General features: G+C 50.4%; 1 protein-coding gene across 2 annotated transcripts in view; it reads left to right on the forward strand.

The window, feature by feature from the left end:
• The window catches only part of URB1 (URB1 ribosome biogenesis homolog), a 72,260-nt gene that overhangs the window by 44,070 nt on the left and 5,437 nt on the right, over window positions 1-22,753 (forward strand). For both annotated transcript variants that reach the window (XM_071417882.1, XM_071417881.1), the window contains exons 10-33: window positions 206-343; window positions 731-904; window positions 1,105-1,252; window positions 3,151-3,273; window positions 3,546-3,658; window positions 4,483-4,602; window positions 6,847-6,963; window positions 7,629-7,767; window positions 8,409-8,579; window positions 9,476-9,672; window positions 10,194-10,418; window positions 10,947-11,126; window positions 11,719-12,580; window positions 13,453-13,654; window positions 13,826-14,003; window positions 14,558-14,616; window positions 14,725-14,918; window positions 16,701-16,811; window positions 16,901-16,964; window positions 17,708-17,879; window positions 18,373-18,475; window positions 21,254-21,414; window positions 21,907-22,018; window positions 22,306-22,412. In XM_071417882.1, the coding sequence (XP_071273983.1) occupies window positions 206-343; window positions 731-904; window positions 1,105-1,252; window positions 3,151-3,273; window positions 3,546-3,658; window positions 4,483-4,602; window positions 6,847-6,963; window positions 7,629-7,767; window positions 8,409-8,579; window positions 9,476-9,672; window positions 10,194-10,418; window positions 10,947-11,126; window positions 11,719-12,580; window positions 13,453-13,654; window positions 13,826-14,003; window positions 14,558-14,616; window positions 14,725-14,918; window positions 16,701-16,811; window positions 16,901-16,964; window positions 17,708-17,879; window positions 18,373-18,475; window positions 21,254-21,414; window positions 21,907-22,018; window positions 22,306-22,412 (4,170 nt within the window). The remainder of the gene's footprint in view (window positions 1-205; window positions 344-730; window positions 905-1,104; window positions 1,253-3,150; window positions 3,274-3,545; window positions 3,659-4,482; window positions 4,603-6,846; window positions 6,964-7,628; window positions 7,768-8,408; window positions 8,580-9,475; window positions 9,673-10,193; window positions 10,419-10,946; window positions 11,127-11,718; window positions 12,581-13,452; window positions 13,655-13,825; window positions 14,004-14,557; window positions 14,617-14,724; window positions 14,919-16,700; window positions 16,812-16,900; window positions 16,965-17,707; window positions 17,880-18,372; window positions 18,476-21,253; window positions 21,415-21,906; window positions 22,019-22,305; window positions 22,413-22,753) is intronic.

The following is a 22,753-nucleotide window of genomic DNA, read 5'->3' on the forward strand; positions in this document are numbered from 1 at the left end:
GCAGGGATGCTGGTTGCATACAGGGAGTCCATTTAGTTGAATGGGAGTCTGGAGGATGCTCTGTAGCATTTCTGCATAAAAATTGACATTTAGTGTTGCCATGACTTGTGACAAGTCCAAACCCTTCTGTAAAATGCTCCCCAGAAGAAGCTGCCATCTCCAGAACCGTATCAACGGGCTTCAATGTTTGTTTCTTTTCTTTCAGATCTACGAGGCTCAACCAGAGATCTCCAATTCTTTTAAGAGCTCAGAGTTTATTCCTGTGCCCAGATTGCTTTCCATGGTGATGGTAACAACGGTCCCTGCAGTGTGCAGCAGAGCAATGTTCACCCAGGGGCTCAATGTAAGGGCAGTCTGTGGTATTTCAGTGACTTTCCTCTCCTGGTTTGGACTGCTGCACTTAGTGTGTGCTCATTCTAGAAACTTCTGACGTTGGTTAATTACTTGTGGTTTATGCTGTCTGCCTCAGCATTGACCTGGCTTGGTGAAGCACTGGGAAATGAATTAAAATCACTGATACTGACTCCAGGTGCCTTTCACAAGCACCAGTTCTGCCACTGTCTGCTAGTGTTTTAACTGGGAGTCTGCAAACCCATGGATTCTCTACTGCTAGCTAAGGTCTAGGAAACAATAATTCAGTGACCAACTTTAACACACATTCAGAGTGTGGGTTCTGTGCACAGCATGGCAGGAAGCACTGAAATGTCATTAATTCACTTCCTTCTTTTAGCTGCCCAGCACAGAGGTGAAGCAGAGCATCCTGTCCCTGGTGTCCATGGTGCTGAGAAGAGCCCTGAGGAACATCCAGCACTGCTTGTCTGAAGAACCCTGGCAAAGGTCACAGATGTACACACTGCCAGCAGTGCAGGAGTTTGTGCAGCTCTACAGAGAAGCTGTCAGCAAGGTGGGAAGAGGCAGACATTGCAGCAGACAGCTGCTCTCCCTGTGCCTTGTCCTTGCAGGTTTTACCAGACATGACCAGCACAGCGGCTGTGTGGCACTGAGAGCTGTGCAATTCCCTGTTTGCTTTCAGGTTTTGCCAGACATGACCAGCATAGTGGCTGTGTGGCACTGAGAGCTGTGCAATTCCCTGTTTGCTTTCAGGTTTTACCAGACATGACCAGCATAGTGGCTGTGTGGCAGTCCCTTCTGAAGCAAGAGAGAGGACACAACCAGGGCCCAGCAGAGAAGAGGGAAGGTGATGTCTCCACTGTGAAGGCAATGACCGAGACAGAAGTTGCTGAGCAGCATGGTAGGCAAAGCAGGTGGAGTTACAGCTTCTTATCTCTGTGGGAATGAGTGATGGAAAACCCTCATCCCGCCCTTAACTTCAGCAGAATCCACATCTCATTGGTATTTACTGCCCACCTTTGCTTTGTGCAGTTCCTCAGGCCTTTGGAATTGCCTGGAGCACAGTTGAACACAGAGGCTGCCCCTGCTGCTAGAGGGTTAAATAGTTTGACTTGGCTGTCCCAGGATCACAGAGTGCCCGGGGTTGGAAGGGATCTCTGTAAATCACCTTGGCTGATTGCTCTGCCTAAACCTGGGTACCCAGAATGGACTGGGGGGTGAGTGGGGCTGTTCCTCGGGTGAACTCAGCCCTCCTGCCCTTGGCCTTTCCATGCTAGGAGCTGTTTCACAGCCACAGAACAAAACTGGCATGGACACTGATGTGCCTGAAAAATAATTTTGGGAGAGATTTTTGTTTGTCCAAGTTATTTCACCAGGAGGTCTTTTTTTTTTAGCAGTTAGTTACTGTGGCTACACAAATGCTTGTGTTGATGTAAGACAGGAGTGGAATTAGGAGTGTTGGGAGAGGGATGGAGCAAGGGCCTCAGTTTTCATCTCTCAAATCCAGTGTCCCTCCCAAAGGGTTCCTTGCACAGTTCCATTGCAGGGGATGGGGAGTTCAGCATTGCCTGTATCTTGGCCAACGGCCTGTGAAGTTTTCCTTGTGGGCTGGAGATTATTCTGCAACCAGTTTTACCCTTCACAGGGCACATTGCACAGAGAGACCTCCTGGAGCAGAAGGCTTTTCAGTGGATGTCCTTCTGTGCTTCTGTGCCTCCCTTTGGGCACCAAAGTGTTGTTGGCACTGACAGGGCAAGGCTTGGAGAGCAGTGGGACAGCTCATTCCTGCAGGCTCAGCTCATTCCTGCAGGATTGGAGAGAGCAGTGGAGCAGCTCAATTCCTGCAGGACTGTAGCTGTAGTTCCTCAGCATTCTGAGTGCTGATGCTGTGTCACTCACTCCCAGTTCACCTTTTACACCTTTATTTGCATTGTGGTCACTGAGAGTTCTTTCCTAATGGGAGCTGAGACTCAGGGAAACAAATTTTACCCATGGCATTCATCCTGTTCTTCCTAACTCAGCGAGGGACACCAAGTAAATAGGACAAAGTTAGGAGTTAGTGTTTTGGCCCATGCTCTCTGCTCGCTTTCAGTAATGACTGGATAACAAGTGGCTTTTGTGGCTCCTCATGTTACAGCTGAGACCTGAGATGGCTTTTCCTAGGAAGTGAGCAGTTGCCCTAAGTGCTCTTGGTGTTTCTCTCATACAGGTATTTGCTGTCTGCCTCTTGCCAGGAGCTTTCACTGAGAAAGTATTACTTTGAAAGAGGAAAGGGAAAGAAAAAAGTTTTTAACTAGAATAATAAATTTGCACCAAACTTAGTGCACTGTCTCCTGCACTTCACCAGCCCAACCTACCTGACACAGCTGAGAGTAGAGTCCCCAGAAATCAGCAGCATGACCAGAAATCAGCAGCATGACCATATCCTTTCCTTCCCTTTCTCCTGCTGTTCAGCCCTGAACAGCAGTGGGATGGTGGGATTCCTACAGCAGGTATTCAGATGCTCAGGGTGTGTTCTACATGTGTGAGCACTTCTGAGCCAAATGACAAATGGCAGCTCTCAATCCAAGCACTGACTAAGCAGATTTAGTTTTGGAAGTGTTCACACAGGAGTGCTGGGGAATGAAACTGGAGATTCCACAGGTGTTTTTCTCTTGTTGGGAAGATAGCAGTCATTTCCTAGGCCAGCCTGCTGGAAATGCAGTTATTAATTCTCCTGCTGGCTAATGGAGGCGTGGCACTGTGCACTCTTGCTGTGAAAGAAGAAGAAGAAACTAATGATGGAAACATTTTGTCTAGGTTCAGATGATGCTGAGACGCTGCTTCTGAAAGCTGCACTGCTTCAGGTCATGTGTCTGTATCAGAAGGTTGTGCCCCACTTGGTAGCACAGAGCAGCTTTGATTTCAGCAAGCTGATAAAAGGTATGTGAGGGGTGTTTGTATTTTCGTTTCTCTGGCTGGTTACACAGTCCTCAGCAGCAGGGAGTGTTTGCTCTTCTCCTCCTGAGGCTGGATTCTCACCTTGGCCTGGCCAGCCTTGGGGTTGCAGTGGGGATCCCATGATGTGAAGATCTCTGAGTTGCCAGCCCGTCTCACAGCTGTGTTTTAAAGCCTGACACTTGAGTTCTCTGAGGTTTCAGGGATTTTCAGGTTTCCTGGATCCAGCTGAAGCTGGTTTCTTGTTTCACCCTCAGGTATAGTCACTGAAAAGGGCCTGAGGAAGGAGGTCCCTCCTCTCCTGCAGCACCACATCCTGAAGGTGGCTTTGGAACTTCCTGCCAATAAATTTGCCTGGTTCAAAGTACAGGTGAGAGCCTGATGCAAATTCATGTTTCCTTGGTCTGTTGTCCTCAAGTCTTCCCATCTGGCATTGCCCAGTTGTCAATTAGTCCAGTCATTTTAGGAGGTGAGCCTTGTGTCAATCCACAGCAATGACGTTCTTGGCAGTGGTGGAGATCCCCTCTGACCTGAAGGTTTTTGTCAGGGACAGCCTCCCTGCTGAGCCCAGGAGAAGGTTCCAGTGGCTCTGTGTCTCTCTGGAGAGGAGCACAATGGGCTGGGTTCCCCTTGTCTGGAAAGCCTCAGGTTGCAGAGCAGGGAAATGAGCCACTGATGGGAGCCATCCCACCCCTTCCCAAGGAAATTCCAACATTTTTTAATGCTCCCCAAAAGTAGTGGAAACCATCAGGGCCCCAGGTCCTTTTCAGTGCAGGCTTGTGAAAGAAGAGCTCTGTCAAGAGTTTGCTTGTCATGTCAGGAGAAAGGAATGGACCCAAAATGGCTTTGAGGAGAGGCAGAGACCCCTGGAGGGTGTAACAGGGATAGACATGGAATGACTGGGGAGTAAAGTATGATTGGGGAATAAAATACGATCGATGAGAGTGGTGGCTTTGCCCTAGGTCCTTGCAGCAGCTGGGGTTCCTGTTAGTTCTGTCCTCCACTTCCCAGGATCCTACAAATGATCCTGGCTCATTAAATGCAGAGCAGTGTAGGTGACCCAGTCACTTCTGGCCTGGGCACTTTTGGGCAGGTCTGTAAAACAACACACTGACCCTACATGTCAGTGTCAGTGCAACATAGCCCTGTCCAGTGCTGCTGTAGCAGAGGAACTTTAATGTATTTTTCTTGTAGGACATCTCTGAGGCAGAGAAGACGTCTGGTGAAAAATCAGTCTTCTATTTACTGATGAAAATGTTTGTTACAAGTACCCATTCTCATCTGAAGATTTCCACCAAACAATTAATCATCAAGGTAAGCATTTGAACTGGAATATCAGGGCATCCACTATATCCCACTGGTGTGAAATTTCAGGACTGTAAACATTTTTTCTTAAGGGAGATACCTTTCCTGCATGGTTGTGTGGTCAGCAGAGTCTCCTTTCCTGTTTCTGGTGGCTGTTGTTGGGATTTGCTGTCAGATAACTGGTTATTAACAAAATGTTTTCTGTAAATAAATGCTGTGAACTGACTTCCCTGCAGCAGCTGATGAAAGAGCAAGGAAAATGTCTTTAGTGTTTGCCCACCCTCCCTAGGCTGAATTAATTCTGGCACTGTAATAAATTCATGTGGTTTGTGCCTGCAAGGGTCTTGACATTGATCAAGAAGAGATTACTTCTGAGTTTTATTTTTTATCATTGTTTATTTATTCTGTACTTTATCGTTGTTTATTTAGTCTGTACTTCAGCACTCCAGCCTTGCATAAGCCTTGGATGGTTTGCTCTGGCCCTGCAGAGTAATCCTCTCTGCTGCTGTCTGATACAAGCTTTGATGCCAGGAGTACTTTTTGTCTTAGAAATGAATTAAAATCCCCTTCTGTACATTTAAATTAGCTGTTTGACTTCTCAGGAAAAACTGGTCACTACAAGTCCACAAGACAGCAGAGGCTGTTGTTTTTAGCACCTTATTAAAAGAGGACATCTTCTAGTTATCTGAGTAGGGCTGGAGGGTTACACTGGGAATCAATACACCCAAACTGTCCTGCCAAGGGCAAACCCAGGAGGCTGCACTGGCCCTGCACAGGGCTCTTCATGCAGTGTCCTGCAGTGTTCATGGCACATGGATTGGATTGGATCTTTGCATGTGGCTCCAATCAGAGAGGTCACTGGAACACCCAGCCCAAAGCTGCAGTGGTTGAGTTGGGGTTTAGCTGCCCCTGGCCCTTGCAGGGGTTTAAAGGCAGGTTCTCCTGGTCTCCCAGTAATGAATGGCTGACCCAAGACCTGCTCCAAATGTGCTGTTTTGCTGCTGGGTTTGGATTCCTTTGGCCAGGTGGGAACATGGCCTGCCTTAGTTGTTCTTGCCTCCACTTCCCACTGCAGTCCATTGCATTTTCTCTGAGGGGAATGCAGGAGCAGGGGGGTCAGGGCAGCTATGTCAGCAGAAAGGCTGCCAGGAATAGGTGGCAAGGACTGGTTTTTCTGTGCAGGGCCATGTAACTGAAGGCTTGTTTTGGCACTTCACATTCTGTTCCTGCTGTTCCTGTGAGAGCTCCAAGTGCATTTCTATTTCTATTTCAAGACTCTGCCAAAAATAGTGAATTATATTAAAATGAATCCTTTTTCCTTCATTTTTTCTTTATTTAAATGAATTACCCTGTCAGATTCAAGTAAGCAGCAGTTATTTTTAGAGTTGCTGCTGTTGTGCACAGAGTAAATGTGGAACAACTGAGTTGTGATGGCCTCCTTTTATTCTGTGTGTGGAGAGAAGCAAAGGCTCAGATTGATCCTGTGTGGTGTGGGTGCCAGGCTCAGGAGGCTGGGCAAGGTTCCCTCTCTGCTGACAGCTCGGGGCAGGGAGTTTGAGCATGGTGTCACTCCAGCTCCTTCCTCTCCTCTTCTCCCTCCTCCTTGGCTGCTTCCAGAGCTGGAGCACAGGGTCAGCAGGGTTGGGTGCTCGGGGTCAGGGCCTGAATGCAGAGAGCAGGAAAGTGGGGAAATGTCCAGGTGTGTCTCAGCCTGTCTCTTGGCTCTGCTGTATCTGGGGTACCCCACCACCCCACAGCTTGCACTTCTCTCTGGGCCTTGCTGTGGCCACAACCACTGCTCGTTTACCTGGCTGTTTGTCCATCTGCCTAATTGTTTTATGTACAGGTGGCCTGGTTTAGGTTTAATTTGGCAATGATTTTCCTTTATCTTAGATCAGCAGTTTTCTACATCTCCCCTACAGGGTATTTTAAGGTGCTTTTTTTTTTCCTGCCTGTGATGATCTAAAGATGTACAAGCCTCTGAAAGCAGTATAACCTGCTTGCCAGAAATTGTAGAAGTAAGATTTTTATAGTGCACTGTGTAGAGTCCCCCTGGTGAGTGGGAATAAGGCCTCTGGAGCTGAGGGGCTGAGGAGAGTGACAGATCCTTCTTTTCATCAAGCTCTTCTTCTTTTCTTTCCCAAAAGAGGGAATCATGAAATTGCTGTACAAAAAGATCTGTATCTCTTGGGGTTTTGCATTTTAGGTGTTTAGAGGTTTATTTACACTCCTCCCCCTTTGTTTCCTGGACAGGTTTTACGTGACAGTGGAGTGTTTGAGTACACATGGAAGGAACTTTCAGTTTGGCTGGAGCACTTGGATAACACAAAGGAAGACCAGAAGGAAGCAGTGATTCAGTTTTTGGAAAGGGTAACAGTGTTCAAATTAGCTGGATAAACAATGCAAAGAACAGAGTTAGTGGAAACTCGAGATTTTGTTGCTATTGTTGAGAAGCCTGTCAAAGACCAGTGAGTGGATTCTGAGAAGAGCATTGTTTGGGATTCTTTATGCAGAGGTGGCATCATTCCTGTCCTCAGTGGGAGGGACAGCAAAATGATTGTGGGAAAATGAAACCCAAATGGATCAGTTGTTACAACAGCATTGTTGGTGTGAGGGTAGAGTGTTGTACGTGTGGGTAGCTTCTATCTCCTCTCAAGGTGCCAAAATCATCAGTGAGCTGTGATCTTGTGCAGGGAAAGCTGACACTGCCTGTTTACTCTGCAGGGTGCTGGATGCCCAGTGCTTCCTTGCCAGTGCAGTCTGCCTGGGGACTCAGTCTGTGGTACCACTCTGGATGCCAAATTGCAGGGGACTTCATTTCTTCCATCCCCTGCAGACAGAATCCTGCAGAAGTAATAATATGGAAGTTGTCCTCCTAAAACCTGCCCGGCTTCCAACCCCTTTTGGCAGCTGTTCCTTGTTGGGAGCAGATGGTTCCCCTGCCCCTGGCAGCCAGTGCACTCACTCATTCATTCACTCACTCACTCACTCACTCACTCCCTCCCTCCCTCCCTCCTGTCCCCCTGTGCCGGCAGGTCCTGCTGAGGCTGGTGCCAAGGCCCTATCCCTACACGGACAAGGCAGCAGAGGTGGTTCAGGAGGCCAGCACGCTCCAGGTCACCATGTTCAAGCAGGACTCTGACAGCATCAGCATCCCCGTCTCTCACATCGATGGTATGTGGGGACCCGCTCGGCGCTGCGTTTCCTGGCCCTCGGCAGCAAACTGGGATGGGTAACTGGGGAAATACTGGAGTTATGGAATCCCCCAGGATCCAGCCCTCCACGTGTACCTGGGATCAGAAGTCGGAATTGCAGAGTTACCACTTTACCCCCAAACAGAATTACTGATTTGGTCGTGCCACTTCAACAGTATTTGAAACCTCTCTTCATGTTCTTCAGCAGCATTTTTGAACTAGAATGGAAATTGAGTCCTGCCTGGGGCTGTTCACAGAACCATGGAATCCCAGGATGGTTTGGATGGGAAGGCACCTTTTAAAGCCCATCCAGTTCCAGCCCCTGCCAGGGGCAGGGACACTTTTCAGTAGCCCAGGCTGCTCCCAGCCCTGTCCAGCCTGGCTTTGGGCACTGCCAGGGATGCAGGGGCAGCCACAGCTGCTCTGGGCACCCTGTGCTGGACAGCAGCATTGAAGGCTGTGGTTCCTGTCTTGCACTTAACATTGTATTGCCTGACAAATGTGGCTTTTTTCTTTTTCTTTTCTTTTTTTTTTTGAGGAACTAAAAAGATGGTTTGTGTTCCTGGAGTGTTTTTCCAGTAGTGTGGATCCTCTGCTTACATTTTTTCCTTCACTTGCTAGATGTCCTGGATATGGTGGATGTTCTGATCGAGGGCAGTGATGGCTTTGATGAAGAAATTGGGTTCTCTTTAAATGAGGACACGATTATCCAAACATTTCCCTTCAGTGCTGTTGTCCCTGCTGCATTAGAGGCCAGGAATATACTGTTGCTTCAGTCTGGAGATGGAACAGGTACAGATTTTTTTGGTTTTGTGTGTCATTTCTACCAGTGCAGTGAAAGTGGCATCATTTTTACCCACTGTTAATAACTTTTTACCATTTATCCTTTTTATGACATCCTATTTTCTCCCCTGCAAGCAGAAGGAGGTGCAGATTGCTGGTGTTTTGTGCTCAGGAGAGGCATTGGAGCTCTGTAGGTGCTTTGGCCCTTTTCCCTGCCCCTGAGGAGCAGAGACACCGGGCCTGCAGGGACAGGCTTGGTCTGGCAGCAGCTGGCTTTGGTGACAATGCTTTAGGGACACACAGTGTGGGGGTCAGGAGAGGAAGGTGCTGTCCACGCCTGTGGGCAGCTCTTCCGAGAGTAGGGAGAGAGGACTGCACTGGTCAGCAGGAAATGGATGCATTTTCCAAGGAAAACTTCACAAGTGCAGCTCTGGTGGCAAATACTGCAGAGCTCTCCCACCTCTTGGGGGAAAGCCTTAAAATCACGGGGGCATCAGTGGGCTTGGAGCAGGACTTGGCAGCACCACAGCACCTCACCGAGTCCTCTGTGTGTGTTTGGCAGTCAGGCAGCACCTGGGCTGTGCTGGGAGTCCCAGTCCTGGAAGAAAATTCCATTTAACTTGCACACATTGGCCGGGGCGTGTGCCCCCTGTACGAATCAGTTCTTCTCTCAGTGGGGCTTGGCACCTCCTGTTGGAAGACAGGAGTGATTAGCAGAGCACAGTGAAGGTGGAGGATTTGCTTCAGCAGGAACTGCTGTGGGGAGCATTCCTCAGGTACCTCAGGGCTCAGAACACTTCTCCAGGTCACTGCAAACGCTTTTTGTTCAAGGCCCACAGTAAGGAGGGTTGTTGCCCCAGTATCCGTGCTCATGCCAATAGTTGGATTTCTTTTGGCTTTTCTAGGAGCACACATCGTGGAGTACCTTGTTGCTGTTTTCACTGACCTCCTGCACTCTCAGAGAGAGCCCCTTGCCCTCTGCTTGATGTTCCAGCTCTATGACAAGGATCTCAAGTCCCTGAAAGTGTCCAAGTACCCTGAGCTCTACCAGTTCAACCAGTACTACAGACTCTGGATACCCAAGCAATCCCAGGAACCTGTGGTATGGAATACCTGAAGTCACTGAATTCTTGAGCCACTATTCCTATAAAAGCTTCACCATTTGTAGAGGTTCCATTTCCATCAGAAACAGCGTTTTTATTGCTGTTCATTCATAATTCTGCATTTCCTGTTGATCACGTTGGGACACAGATTTGCTCCAGGGCTTGTCTCTGATGGCACAAGAGGCGTTGGTGGTGTTTGTGTGTTGGGGAGGTGGTGCCAGGGCTCAGGGCCCATGCACAGACTGGTGACAGGCACAGCAGAGCCTGGAGTGTGCCCTGCCCTCCGTTGGCAGTGCCTGCAGTCCCCTGGGTGGGTGGGGATCACAGGCGCCCCGGGCTGGCTCTGGGCACTATTTCTCAGCTCAGCAGTGAGCACCACATCAGATTCCCCTGGGGACCCTGCACCCTGTGCTCCTGGAGCTTCAGCCCGAGTTCAGCTCAGAGCTCGTCTCACAGAGAAGAGGTTTTTGTTTCATCCTCATCACTGCTGTTCTCCTGTGCTTTTTTTCACTTTGGACAGTTCAAAAACCGCAAGGGGGCAAGTGAAGAACCTGCTGTGGCACTGGATGCTGTATTTAGCACTTTGCTGAAGAGAGCCTATGAGAGGGGAAGCAGTACCTTACTGGAAGATGGTGTTCAGACAAAATTGAGAGACTTGGCCTCCAGGCTCCCCCCTGAGCAGCTCCTGCTGGGAGTAAAGCACGTGCTGCTGTACCTGAAATCCAGCGTGGAGAGCTTCAGCACGGTGAGAGCAGTATTGTGGTAGCACTGTGCTTATCTTTGGGTGACTGTGAGGTAGAAGGTACAAGTGGATTGCCTGCTAGAACTCAGGTTCCAGCTCTGTAGCTCTTTTTTCTCTGCTTGGCTCTGAGGCTACGCAGCACCATGCAGAACTGCATTTAACTTGTAAACAAATGTCAGCTCTGCTGATTCTTGGGGAGTGTTGGATTTACTTTGCATGGGTTACCTTACTGGTGGGTGTGAGTGCAAATCAACTCAAGATTTCAGTCCAGCTCTTGGATCTCCCTGAGAGGCCTTTGCAGAGAGTAAAATTAACCCCAAATGCCACAGTATAAATGAAAATCTATCAATATTTATTTGGCAACCCCTGACTTCTCTAAGAATCGGGTTTCTGCAGAGGGAAGTGGTTCCTTCTCCAAGAAAAGGTTGTAATCTAAGTAGTTCTTAGTTAATTCCTGTTCCTGCTGGTTAATTACCCTTCTGCTCCCATTCTCCTCTTTTCTTCACTCCTAAGATGCCTTTGTTTGCACAGGTTGGTAAAACTGTGGGTCCTCAGCTCGTTGGCCTCTTTGTGGACATTCTGAGCATCTTGTTGTGCCGGGGCCATCACATAAAGCTGGACCAGCAGCAGGAGAAGGAGCAGCAGCAGGCTGAGTGGGATCTCTTCATGGATGAGGAGTCTCTGATGACAGAAGGGTCTTCACATGACAAGGTACCAACACCTGTTGGTGAACTTTGATTTGACTGATTCTCTAGGGAACAGTTCTGCTGATCAGAGAGGTGCTGTTAAGGTCTTGGGAGGAGAATTTAGGATCATAGAGCACGTGGTCCAGCAGCTGCAGAACTGCTGTCTGGAGATGTGACCCAGCTGCATCACCCACAGTCTCACCCCTGAGCTGGAGCACAGTCAGGACAGGTCTGAAGGAGATCACCTTGCAGGAAAAAATGTATTCCCTCAGCCCAGTGTGAGAATTAATGTACTTGAGGAGTGAATCTTTTCCCCTTTCATCTGTTCTGTGAATTTGTGGAGATTAGAATGTGTTGGTGAACCCTGGAATATGCAGTTCTCCTCTGGAGATGAGCTTAGACATGTTTAGAATGTTCAGTATAACAGCATAACTGTTGGGAGAACGATATTTACGTGCTTGTAATTCATGAATGGTTTTTATCCTCGGGCCAGCTAGTAGACACTCCATGTTCAGTAATTGTCATTGACAGCTGTGGCAGATGGCTGAGGTGGCTGTTGTTTTCACCCTGGGCTGTGATGATCCATTCATTGATGCAGTTCCCTGTGTTTGTTGCAGACCCTGGAGGATACCCTCACCCTGGTTTTCAGCCATCCCACGCTGCAGAGCTGGTTCCTGGCCGTGGAGCTGCGCTCTGTCCCTCAGCCTGGCTTGAACCCTGTCACTGCCAAGCTCCTGTCAGCTCACCTCAGTTCTGGGGTGCTGCAGCTGCTGAAAACAGCTGCCCCCATCGTGCAGGGCCTCACAGCAGATCTCGGACACCTCTTGTCCAAGTATTTCGAGGCCATCACAAGAAGTGTCCTGGAGGAGCTGCAGGCTGTGGGCAAGGGCAGAAGCCAGGTCCGTGCCAGGAAGTCCCAGCAGCTGCAGGCTCTGGAGGAGCTGCACACCTACATGGCTGCAGCTCAGCTCAAGGAGATCACTCTAAGCATGCTGCAGCTTCCTGAGAGGAGCTTGACTGAGCAGAAATCTGAAGAATCCCCTGAGAAAGGGAAGCAGTTAAACGTCTATGGACAAGTTTTGGTGAAGCTCCTTACAGACAGCTACCAAAGGCATCCCCAGCAAGGAGAATTTCTGCTGTCCCCAGGGCACATTAAAGCCTTGGGGCTACTGATGGCAGCATCGGCCAGCAGAGATCTGGAGGAGGTTTTCCTGCAGGCTCTGCAGAGTGAGCCGGTCCTGGCCCTCGCAGTCGGCGTCGAGGTTCAGGCTCACTGCCTTGCCCAGTGCTCACACACCTCCCTGGCCATCGTGGCCGTGCTGATCCAGCACTGCAGGACGCACCTGCTGCAGTTCGAGCTCTGGTGCCTGGCCAGTGGCACTGGGAGGTTCCTCAGGAAGCACATGGAGAGCTTCCTTCCCCTCATTAACGTGTACTTGCAGTGCAGAGACCAGCATGGCTTCAGCCGACCCTCTGCAGGTAAAGAAAGGCACTGCTGAGCCCTGCTTGGGATTCAGGGGCCCAAATCCCTGTTCAGCTCCTGCTGCCTTGTAAGGTCTTGGAATCCTTACACAGCAGGTAAAGGTGATGGAACTTGGGTGTCTGAGTCCAAGGACTGTCTGGGAAGCAGCTCTGCAGCACTGAAGGTGAAGAGCTGTTCTGAGGGTTGGACTGAAGCCAAGGGCTCTTACAGTCAATGCTGCCCAGATTTCTCTTTTGAAGCCCTCATTTAATGCTCAGTGCATGTGGAAATCTCTCATTGTGCTTCTCTTGGCTTGGTACAGGAGGTAAAACCTTTTGTTCAGGCACAGAGAGAAGAGTGTCTGCAGTGTGCAATGCCACGGCCAGATGGTTTTTGCAGAACCTGAGCTTTCACTTTGACAGAGTCCAAAAACTTCTTCTGAAACAAATCTCCAGCTGTGGGCCAGCTACAGTAACGCCCTCCTAAGCTGGCAGTCCAGAACTTTCCAAACCCACAGCAGCATTACATCCACGGACAAGTGTGCTCAATCTCCACCAGCAAAACAATGAGTTAGGGTGCAACTGGGTAGAACAGGATCACTTCAATGCCATTTCTCTTACTGCCCAGAAATGTAAATAGGAAAGTAAACAGGCTAAGTGGGGCTGTAGCTCTACCTGCAAGGTCAAGCAGTGATAAGAGCTTGTCAGCAGCCTGGGAGGCAGAGGATGGGTAAAGAAGGGAGCCTCTCTGTGTGACAGGTTAGCAGCTGCTGCAGCATCATTTCCTAGAAACAGAGTGCTCTGGGCCTGGGTTGGAAGGGATTTGGGACGAGTGTGTTGCAGTTTGGCCCTGCAGGCGGTGGCACCTGTGCCCTCTGCTCTCCCAACAGTTGTGTCGGCTGTCACCCCTGTCCTGAGGAAGGCCCTGTGGAAGGAGCTCTGTGCCGGCATTCAGGACACCGGAGCCTCGCACCAGGCCTCTCTGAAAGTGCAGATTCTTGCCAAGGTGTTGCCAGCTGTGGGAAGCAAAGGGCTGCACAGCCTGATGGGCTGCCTTCCTGCTGCTCTGGAGAGAGCAGGGAGGGAGGAGAGGTGAGCAATGTGTGTGTGCCTCCCCCAGGGCTCAGTTTGGCCAGGAAGCACCGTGGGAGGAGTGGGAGCGGTAACAGCATCCTCTCCTCAGAGAATCCTGCAAAACATCTTTAACATCAACCAAACCAAGTTCAAATGTTCATTAAAAAATCACCACCTCTCTCTGTGCAGCTGGGCCGTGGCAGATGCCATCTGCACAGTGCTTGAGGACCCTGGGGAGCTGCGTGCCTGGAGGAGACAGCTCTTGGCAGCCTGCATGAGGGGGCTGGTGGCCATCTACAGCAGCAGTAAAGATGAGAGCAAGCCAGAACTGGAGAGGGCCATGCTGCTGAGGCTCGAGGAGTTACTGGTGAGACTTCTTACCTGCTCTGCCACGGTGGCACTGTAGGCATGTGTGTGATTGGGCAGTTGTAGCTTTTGTAAATACAGATTGGGCTTGATTTCCTGATTCATGGATTCTGGGTTCCATGGACTTTTAATAGCTTTTGCAGAGTCCTGATAGTCCTTTCTATGAAGCAGTTTTATGTTCTTGATGATGGCTTTCTGGTAAGAATCCCCTTTGAAGACAGGAGTTTGAGGTATTTAGGAGTAAAAAAATCAAAGGTTACCAGTGGAATTTTTTTTTTAAATTATAAAAAGGTGATAGAGATACTTCTGCCAAGACCCACCTGCCATGCCATCTGAAGTCTGGGACAGAAATGTGGTTGATCATAAATAGAAATCCAGACTTTAATCGTGAAGAACAGTACTTGGTCACTCCCTCTGTATCATTGCCCTGGTTTGAGTTCTGGTCACCCCGATGAGTGTTTGGTTGCGTGTTCTCAGTGTGTCCCTGCCCTGAAATGGCTGTAGAAGCTCCCTGTGCCTCATGTAAACCAGCACCTCTTTTGCTGCTGCACACAGGGTGTGCTTCGAGAAGTGGACCCAGGTGACTGGTGCAGCCTTGTGAAGACAGGACTCAAGTGAGTGTTTCATTTTCTTTGCCGAGTTCCCGTTGCTTAAACACTCCTAATTTGGAGCAGGTTCCTGGCTTTGGGTCTGACCCGGCCCTCTGTGCCCCCTCTCCAAAGGTACCGTTACCGGGACGGAACATTCCTGAAGGTGCTGAACGCCGCCGTCCAGCTCCTGTACAGCAGCGAGTCCGCGCTCGCTCGGAGCCTGCTCGAGCTCCCCAGGCTCCACATGATGCTCACACAGCACTCCCTCTTCCTGCCGGCCATCCTGAGGCACAGGGAAGGAGATGGCACGAGCACCCAGACTAGAGGTATTGTGATCATCTCCCTCCCATACTGAACACAGCTCATCTTGTCTTTCTTGCACTGTATTATCTCCATCCAGGAACACACCCACCCACTCACGTAAATACTTGTTATTAACAGTTCCAGAATATTGGCATTTAAATTGTACCTTAGCTGGGATCCAAATGTTACATTCATTTTGTGCTGGTTTAAACGCTTCTGGTTTAAAACTGCTGGAAAGGTGGGTTTGGGTCTTTGTTTGCTTGTTTGTTTTTCTGGTATTTTTAACCCATTTGAAGTCTTGGATTGATTCTTTTGGTTTCTGTGAGGCAGTGAGTGTAAGATCACTGAAGTGCACATAGGTCCTGTGATGTTTAAACCTGTTCTGAAATAGGTTGATACAGGAGATTTAAAGTTGATTTTGCAAGTTTTATCAAAAATGGCAATTTAAATTACATGTATTTCATATCACAGCCTTTCATGAGGAATATCCTTCCAGAGGAATATAAATTGGATGCTGGTTCATGTGTAGGATTGCTTTTGTTTCTTCTTCACTGGCAACTGAAATCCTGCCTCACCTGGAACCACATTTAACCCACATAGACCTCAGCTTTTCTGCACTATACAGGGGTTTGAAATTCAGTGACTGAAGGAGCTGTGTAAGAAAAGGGGGGGAATTCTCAGAGCAGCATGTTGATAACAATGTTTTTGTTTATTGATGAGCAACATGTAGACAAGCTTTCAAGTTTCAAAGCACCTGAAAAGAGAAGAAAGCTCTCGTGAGGTGACCAATTTGGTGAAATTGAAAACAAGGAGCAGGTTTTGCTGCTTGCTGTATGTGTGTGTGTTACCTTTAGAGTGTGTTTCTGTGGGTCAGCAGGATGAGGCCAGCTGCTGTTCCAGGAGCTTGGTGCCACGAGTGCATTCACTTTAGGAATGCTACTTCAGGAGCTCCTCAGTTCTGGCATGCATTTTGTATTCCTGCACATAACAGGGTCAAAGCCAGGCCTTTCCAGACACTGGGAGTAGGGAAATCTGGAGTTGAGTCTGGAGTGTGCTGCAGACAGCCTGTTTGTCCTTGAGGAGCCCCATCACTTACACTGTGTGCTGCTCAGTCAGTTACAGAGCAGGGGTGGATCATTGTGTACCCACAGGACAGAGGTGGATCATTGTGTACCCCAGAGCACAGAGTTCTGTGGATCATTGTGTACCCCAGAGCACAGAGTTCTGGGGCACAAAGCCCCCTCAGTGCTGAGCCCAGCTGGCACACACACACACTGCAGGGCATTTGGATATTTCCTGCAGCTGGGGGGCAGGCTGCAGCAGTGTTTGCTGTGAATCCTGCAGTCCTGGGGGAGGTGGCTGGGATGTCTGCCTGTCTCTGTGCAACTCCTGAGCTCATTCCAGGTGCCCTCCTGGGGCAGGAGGGACTGAGGCTGTGGCAGGACAGGGTACAGGGGCCTCTTTGACCAGAGAGCAGGAGTGTGCCCATGGAAAGCTCCTGTTCCACACTGGGGACCTCACCTGGCCCCGTGCCTGCTGTGCTTGGCCTGGGAATACTATTTAGAGATGTTCCTTGAGTTAAATGCATCAAAAGCACCCTGGAGTGTGCTGGGGAAATGGGCTGTGGTATCCTGGAGAGAGATGCTGATGTAGAATGCCCAGAGCTGTGTGTGCACCCATTTGGAGTGGGTGCTGCAGTGTTGGGGTGTTTGTGTTGTGTGTGCACCCATTTGCAGTGGGTGCTGGGGTGTTGGTTCGTGCTCTGTGTGACTGAGAGCTGCAGGCTCAGGCTGTGCTTGTTGCAGAGGCCCTGGTGGACATCCTGCTGACAGCTGTGCAGCTCAGCCCCTCTCTGTGTGACAGCAGCCACCTCCCCGTGCTGCTGGGAGCCTACGGGGCCACGCTGAGCACCACAGGTGAGTGCCAGCCTGGCAGGGGCACTTCCTTCTGCAGCTGCTTCTTGTGTCCACAGCTCACTCACTTTGGGTGCCATCTTGGCTTTCAGATCAGAAGATACTGCTGTTGCTTCAGCTCTATGAGAAGAATAATCAAAGTCTTATCAACTCCAGGTGAGCTGAACACCTTACTTTGCTGGGCAGACTACACCCAGGTAGCCTCACTACTGGTATTTTCCAGGGTCTCATTTTTAAATGAAGGAGACAGTGAACAGGGTGCAACCTAAAGATGAATGTTGCTTTTGGACACACTTTTACCACATGCTTCCTCTTTTTAATGTAATTCTCTTCTGTTGCCCAGCCTTCTGTGTGTCTGTGGGTTAGGTGAGGGAATGTCTCATTTCTGGGGTCACTCACTGTCCATAACTGGGACTCCCCATAGGGGTCTTCTCACAGATGGGAGAAACATAAGTGACTAGTGGACTTTTCCCTTTCCTGTGCCCAAGCATCCACAGGAAAGCCTGTTGCCAGCAATTGTGGTTTGGCCTGCCTTCCTCACATGCACCTTGCTGTCTTGAGGCAGGAGCAGCAGTAGCTCCAGCAGTGCAAGGGCGCTGGCTCAGGCAGCCGAGGCAGCTCTGGGTTCCTGTCCCTTCCTGCAGCTGCTGCCATGCTTACCTGCACTTGCAGCCTAAATCCATAGGTGCCTCTGAATGGGTACATTCTGACTTGGATGGACAGGGGAGGGCCGAGTGAGTGAACCACCCTCAGACTGAATTTGCACAGCTTTGGGATGGATGGAAAAGGTGTTGCCAAGGACACGAGTTACAGTTTCAGGTGCCACAGGGTGCTAACTACAAGTGAAGACAAAATGTCGCTTCTCTTGCCTGACGTGTTTGCCCTTAACAATGTTTAAGGATCCTGCTGTGGGGTCCAGCTGCTGTGGAGCATCACAAGACTTGCAAGAGCCTGGGGAAGTCCCTGTGGCAGCAGCCGAGCATGGAGGAGATTCTGTGTCTGCTGGATCGAGAGAAGATGATGAGGACGATCCTGTCCTTCCCTCAGCACCGCCGGCTGCTGCCATCACAGGTGCCCTTGGGTCAGCCCGTCCCTGCTTACCCTGCTTTGGAGAGGCAGGAGCGTGGCTGGCATGCCTGTAATGCACGGCAGGTTGTTTCCATCAGGACAGCCATCTCAGCTCATGGGGGGGCTTAGTGCTTCAGGAACGCTTGTCAGAGCAATTGCAGGGTCAGGCCACATCCTGTCAGCAGGGGTGAGAGTGCACTGCAAGGGTTGCCATGGATGGGAGGCCAGGGCTGGACAGCCCAAGGATGCACTGGCTCTCCAGCCTTTCTGGCAGTCTGCTGGATTGCTGTTGATGCTGCTCAGGGGAAACAGTTGTGGAGATGCTGTCACAGTGAAAGCCAGGTTTAACACAAGCACGTCTCACCCTGCGTTGCATTGTGTTTTACAAGGTGCAGGATCAAGGGGTTTTTAGTGGCATGAGGTGGCTGTGGAAGTTTGGAACCCAGCTTGAAGCTGCTGTTGTTCCTTACAAATGCTGGTTTGGATTTGGTTTCAGGGGATACAAGAGTCACTCTACAAAGATGAAACAATGAAGAGCCTTGATGACTTCTATGATCCTTGTTTTCTGCTTCAGCTCTTCAGTGAACTGACCAGACCAGGTAAAGTGAGAGTTTCTCTTTGGTGTTTAGTGTCAGGTTGCTCTGCTGCAGGAGCTGCACCTGGAGCCCTGTTATCCCTGATCCAAGAGCTAATACTGCAGGGAATTTGTGCCTGACTTTAGAGAGAAGAAACAAACTACTGTGAGGGCTGTCACTGAACTGGCTGGAGATCTGGCCTGCTACAGAGCAGGGGAACTTCAGCCAACTCATTCTCCAGCAGACAGATGGGCACGAGGCCAGTGTGTGTGAGGCTGGTGCTCTGAGCTGTCAGCAAGGCTCTTGTGTGACACGGCTCAGCTCTGCGTGTGCACATCCCTGCTGTGCTCCATGGACACTCTGTCCCTGCAGAGGGGTCAAAGGGAGACAGGAGGCCTGAGGGGTTTCCCAGGCAGCTCTCTCCCCGGGCTGGTCATGGTTAGGCACTGTGTGCTTACAGCTGGGTTTGGTTCCCTCAGCAGGAATGGCAGAGGCAGTTGGCAGGCTGGTGGTGTCTGTCAGTGCAGTCACACTCACAGCCCTGTGCTCAGCCAGGCCCCTGCTTGGGTGTGCTTAGCCTGTCCTCAGCCGTGGTTTGAGCTGCCCTGTGGAGCCCTGGCAGCAGGAAAAGAGCTGCCTTTCAGTCCTCTGAGGAGAAAGGTGCCAGAGCTGTCTGGCATTTTGCAGCTGGAGGGCTCTCAGCCCATCCAGTTACTGCTGGGCCTGTGGGGTGCACAGGAGGAAGGGCATGCACAGCTGGTGACTTTGGGACCCTGGCAGCTGGAGAAGGGACACTCTGGCAGCAGCACTCAGCCCGTGCAGGGAGGGATCTGGGGGTGTCTGTGGCAGCTCCAAGCACTGCAGCTAGCTGGGGGCTGCTGATGTGGGAATTGCTGTGCATCACCTTCTTGTGGAGCTGGAAGGACACTGGCTGTCCTGAACCTGAACCTGGAGAGGAGAAAACAGCCCTCTGAGCTTCTCCACACAGTGAGACTGAGTCTGTGTCCTAGGAGGGGCATTTTGAAAGGGCCAAGTGATTTATGAGTGCCATGGTGCCTGTAAACCACGTCAGCTGCTCTTGGAACTCCCCGTTCTTTATTTATTTGCTCTTTGTGCTGGCTGCACAGTGCCATCAGAATACATAAACATGGACTTCTTGCACACTGCTCAGTGCTTGCTGAGCAAAAAGTAACCCTGGGGTTGGGCAGATAGCAAGTTCTGTCTATCTTTAGCTCTGATAAGCATCTTATGGAAAGCTTTTCCATCCTGGTTCTCAAGATACTTTAAATAAGCTGTATGTCAGACATAGAATGAAATTGGGGTGCTTTTCTAATTGTTATTGTTATTTTATGTCAGTCTAATTGTGCTTGTTATTTTATGTCAGTTTTTGAACACGTTCTCCAGGGGCAGCAGGATGGAAAATATTACCACTGCATGTTTTCAGTGAAGGAGAGTTCTCCAAATAAATCCTCCTGTGGCCTGCTGAAGTGAGAGCCTTGGATTTCATCCTGAGGCACTGTGCCCCAGTGGGAATGGTCGGTGCACAGCAGCAGCTCCCCAGGGCTGCAGCCTGAGGAGAGCAGAGAGCTGGCCCTGGGACTAGTGGCAGTGCTGGGGGGAGGTGGAGACCCTGCTTGAGCTGGCAGCAGGGAACTGCCAGGCAGGAAATGGAGCTTCAGTGTTTCTAGTAGTAGGGAAAAAGATGAGAGAAATAGCCCAGGTGCTGGTACAGGGCCAGAAATAATCTCTGATTATTTAAACATAGTTCTATACATACATACATACATACATACATACATACATACACACATGAACATACATATACATATTTACACACATTAGTCTGTGTGGGCAGTGACAGGGGAGCAGATCAGTGGACCAAATGCAGGTACTTGGCAGTGAGATTGCAGCCCCTTCCTTCTTAAACGGGAATGATTGTTTCTGGAAACTTCCTCATGACCTTCAGAGTGAATGACAAGCAAATCCATGAATATTACTGCTAAAGTTATGGTCCATTTGTAGCTGCTGAATGCCCCTGAGGGGCCCTGGTGCTCCATTCCTGGAGGTGAGGTGGGAGGTTCACACCCTGTGACCCTCAGTGAGTGCAAATGGCAGCGAGCACATTCAAAACACACGGAACACGGGCCCTTAGAGGAGGAACTCCAGGTCCTGATGGCAAAAGGCTAAAATGAAAGCTAAATGCTCCATTGAAGGGAGTGCTTCCTGTTTTCCCTGGGGCTGATTTCTGGTCGTGTCTGGGTTTTGCTTTACCTGGAGGGGCTCAGGGGTACAGCTGAGTTCTTGGCTCAGGGCAGGCCTTACACCAGAGTCACTCGTGCCTGCTCAGGGACACCTGCTGTGGTTCATGGGCTATTTATGTGTTATTCTCCCATCCTTTCTGTACAAGAGCTTTTTGGTGCTGGTCTTTCAGGCACCCTGTAAAGCTCTGGAGAGATGAATTTTCCCTCTTGCTGTTCTTTGTGCTCAGCTTGCCTGAAACAGTGAGATACAAAGATGTCTTGCAGAATTTACCCCAGCTTTGCATGGCCTGGCGGGCAGGATCATCCCTGTCTCAGTAAATGAGAGCAGCCCCATGCATTTCAGCTCAGGGAAAGCATTCCTGCTCAGAGGGAGCTGCTGGAGCCCTTTGTCAGCTGGAGGAGCCTCCGTGCCCCGAGGTCACAGTTTGTGGGGTAGAGCCAGGAATGGGTGCTCATGGCCGGGGATTTGGAGGGTTAAAGTGCTGTGACACACGCCAGTGCTAACACAGGGTGCTCTCTGCTTCTCTCCCCATGCCCTCAGAGTGTGTGGTGGCCTGTCACAAGTTTGTGGAAGTCAATGCCCTGGGTCTCACCGTGGCTGCCCTGAGCAGCTACGACCCCAGCATGAGAGCGGCGGCGTACTTTGTGCTGGCTTCCTTCCGCTGCCACCTGGACGGGGCTCGCTGTCGGGAGCAGAGCCAGGTGAGCAGGGCCAGGGTGGGCAGGGCCAGGGGAGCAGAGCCAGGGCAGGCAGAGCCAGGGGAGCAGCGCCGGGGCGGGCAGGGCCAGGGGAGCAGGGCCAGGGTGGGCTCACCCTTGGGAGCAGTGCCAGGGGAGCAGGGCCACTGTGCCAGGTGACACCTGGTACCTCATGGACGTGCCTGTGGGGGAGATGCTGCCTTGCTGATCCACCCACATGCATGTGGGAGACAGCTAAAAGAAGCTTTTTATCCTCTCTGCCATTGTTTCTGCTCTATTGCTTTGGGTTTCCTCCTGTTATGACCAATGGACAGAGAAAGGGGAAAACCGATTTTAGAAATTCTTGGGGGTTTTGTATGTCGGAATGGCAGTCCTGCTGGAATGGATGTTTGGCCTGTATGGCCCAGGAAGAGTCCCAGAAGCTGGCTGCTGTCTTGGTGCTCCTGTTGGGATCATTTGGGCTGTGCCTCAGGCTCTCTCCCTGGGCTCTTGCAGTTGCTGTATCTCCTGGATGCTGTGCAGAACGGAGTCAGGCAGCCCAACCTCAGGCTCACCTTCTCCCTGAGCCTCTACATTGCCCGTGTGGCGCAGCAGATCCTGAGGCCAGGTACTGGAACTTGCTGGGGTCCAGCAGAGCCCTGGGGAGGGCTGATCTCGTCCCCTGCTCTGTGCCCCTGCACTCCTGAGCGAGCTTTAGTTCTGGGGGAGGGAAGGGGAGGCTGGGCAGCACCGAGGGAGCCTCAGAGCAAAGGCCCTGTGCAGTTCTGGGCTGTTCTCCCAGCCTGGAGCACTGCACGCTCGCTTCACCTTCCAGGGATTGTGGTCCCTGCTTGTGGACTGGGAGCCTTGTCCTCCCCAGTGTCAGCCTTATTAACCAGCCTTGTCTCTTCACAGAGGAGCACATGTACATAAAGGTGAACAGATTCCTTCTGTCACACCAGTATTTGGACCTGAGGAAGGTACCAGGCTTTTTCCAGCTTTTCTACAGTTTTGATTTTGAGGTAAGAGTCCCATTTTGGGTATCCAGTAATTAATTCTTCAGAAATGTATTAAAAACAGCCTTAAAAATACAATGAAACCTGATTCTCCCATAGGTAGTTAATTATTTATTGATTATCTTTCTTATGTTTCATACTGGAATGAAAGATGTCATTTCTGTGGGGTTTTTGTTGCTTTCTCAATACCAGCGTACAGTGAGCTGTGCTGTGTGTGCTCTGTGAGCACAGTACACAGAATATTCTGCCCCAGCTAGCTGCAATTCCTCTTTGAGTTTAGATTGGTAACCTTGAGTTCAAGTGAGGTGTTTTAGGAACAGCAGCTTCTAAAATTGCATTTCCACTGC

This window comes from Agelaius tricolor, unplaced genomic scaffold, assembly GCF_023055355.1.
Source record: "Agelaius tricolor isolate 1412-34295 unplaced genomic scaffold, bAgeTri1.0.p SCAF_71, whole genome shotgun sequence".
In the NCBI taxonomy this organism is placed as follows: domain Eukaryota; kingdom Metazoa; phylum Chordata; class Aves; order Passeriformes; family Icteridae; genus Agelaius; species Agelaius tricolor.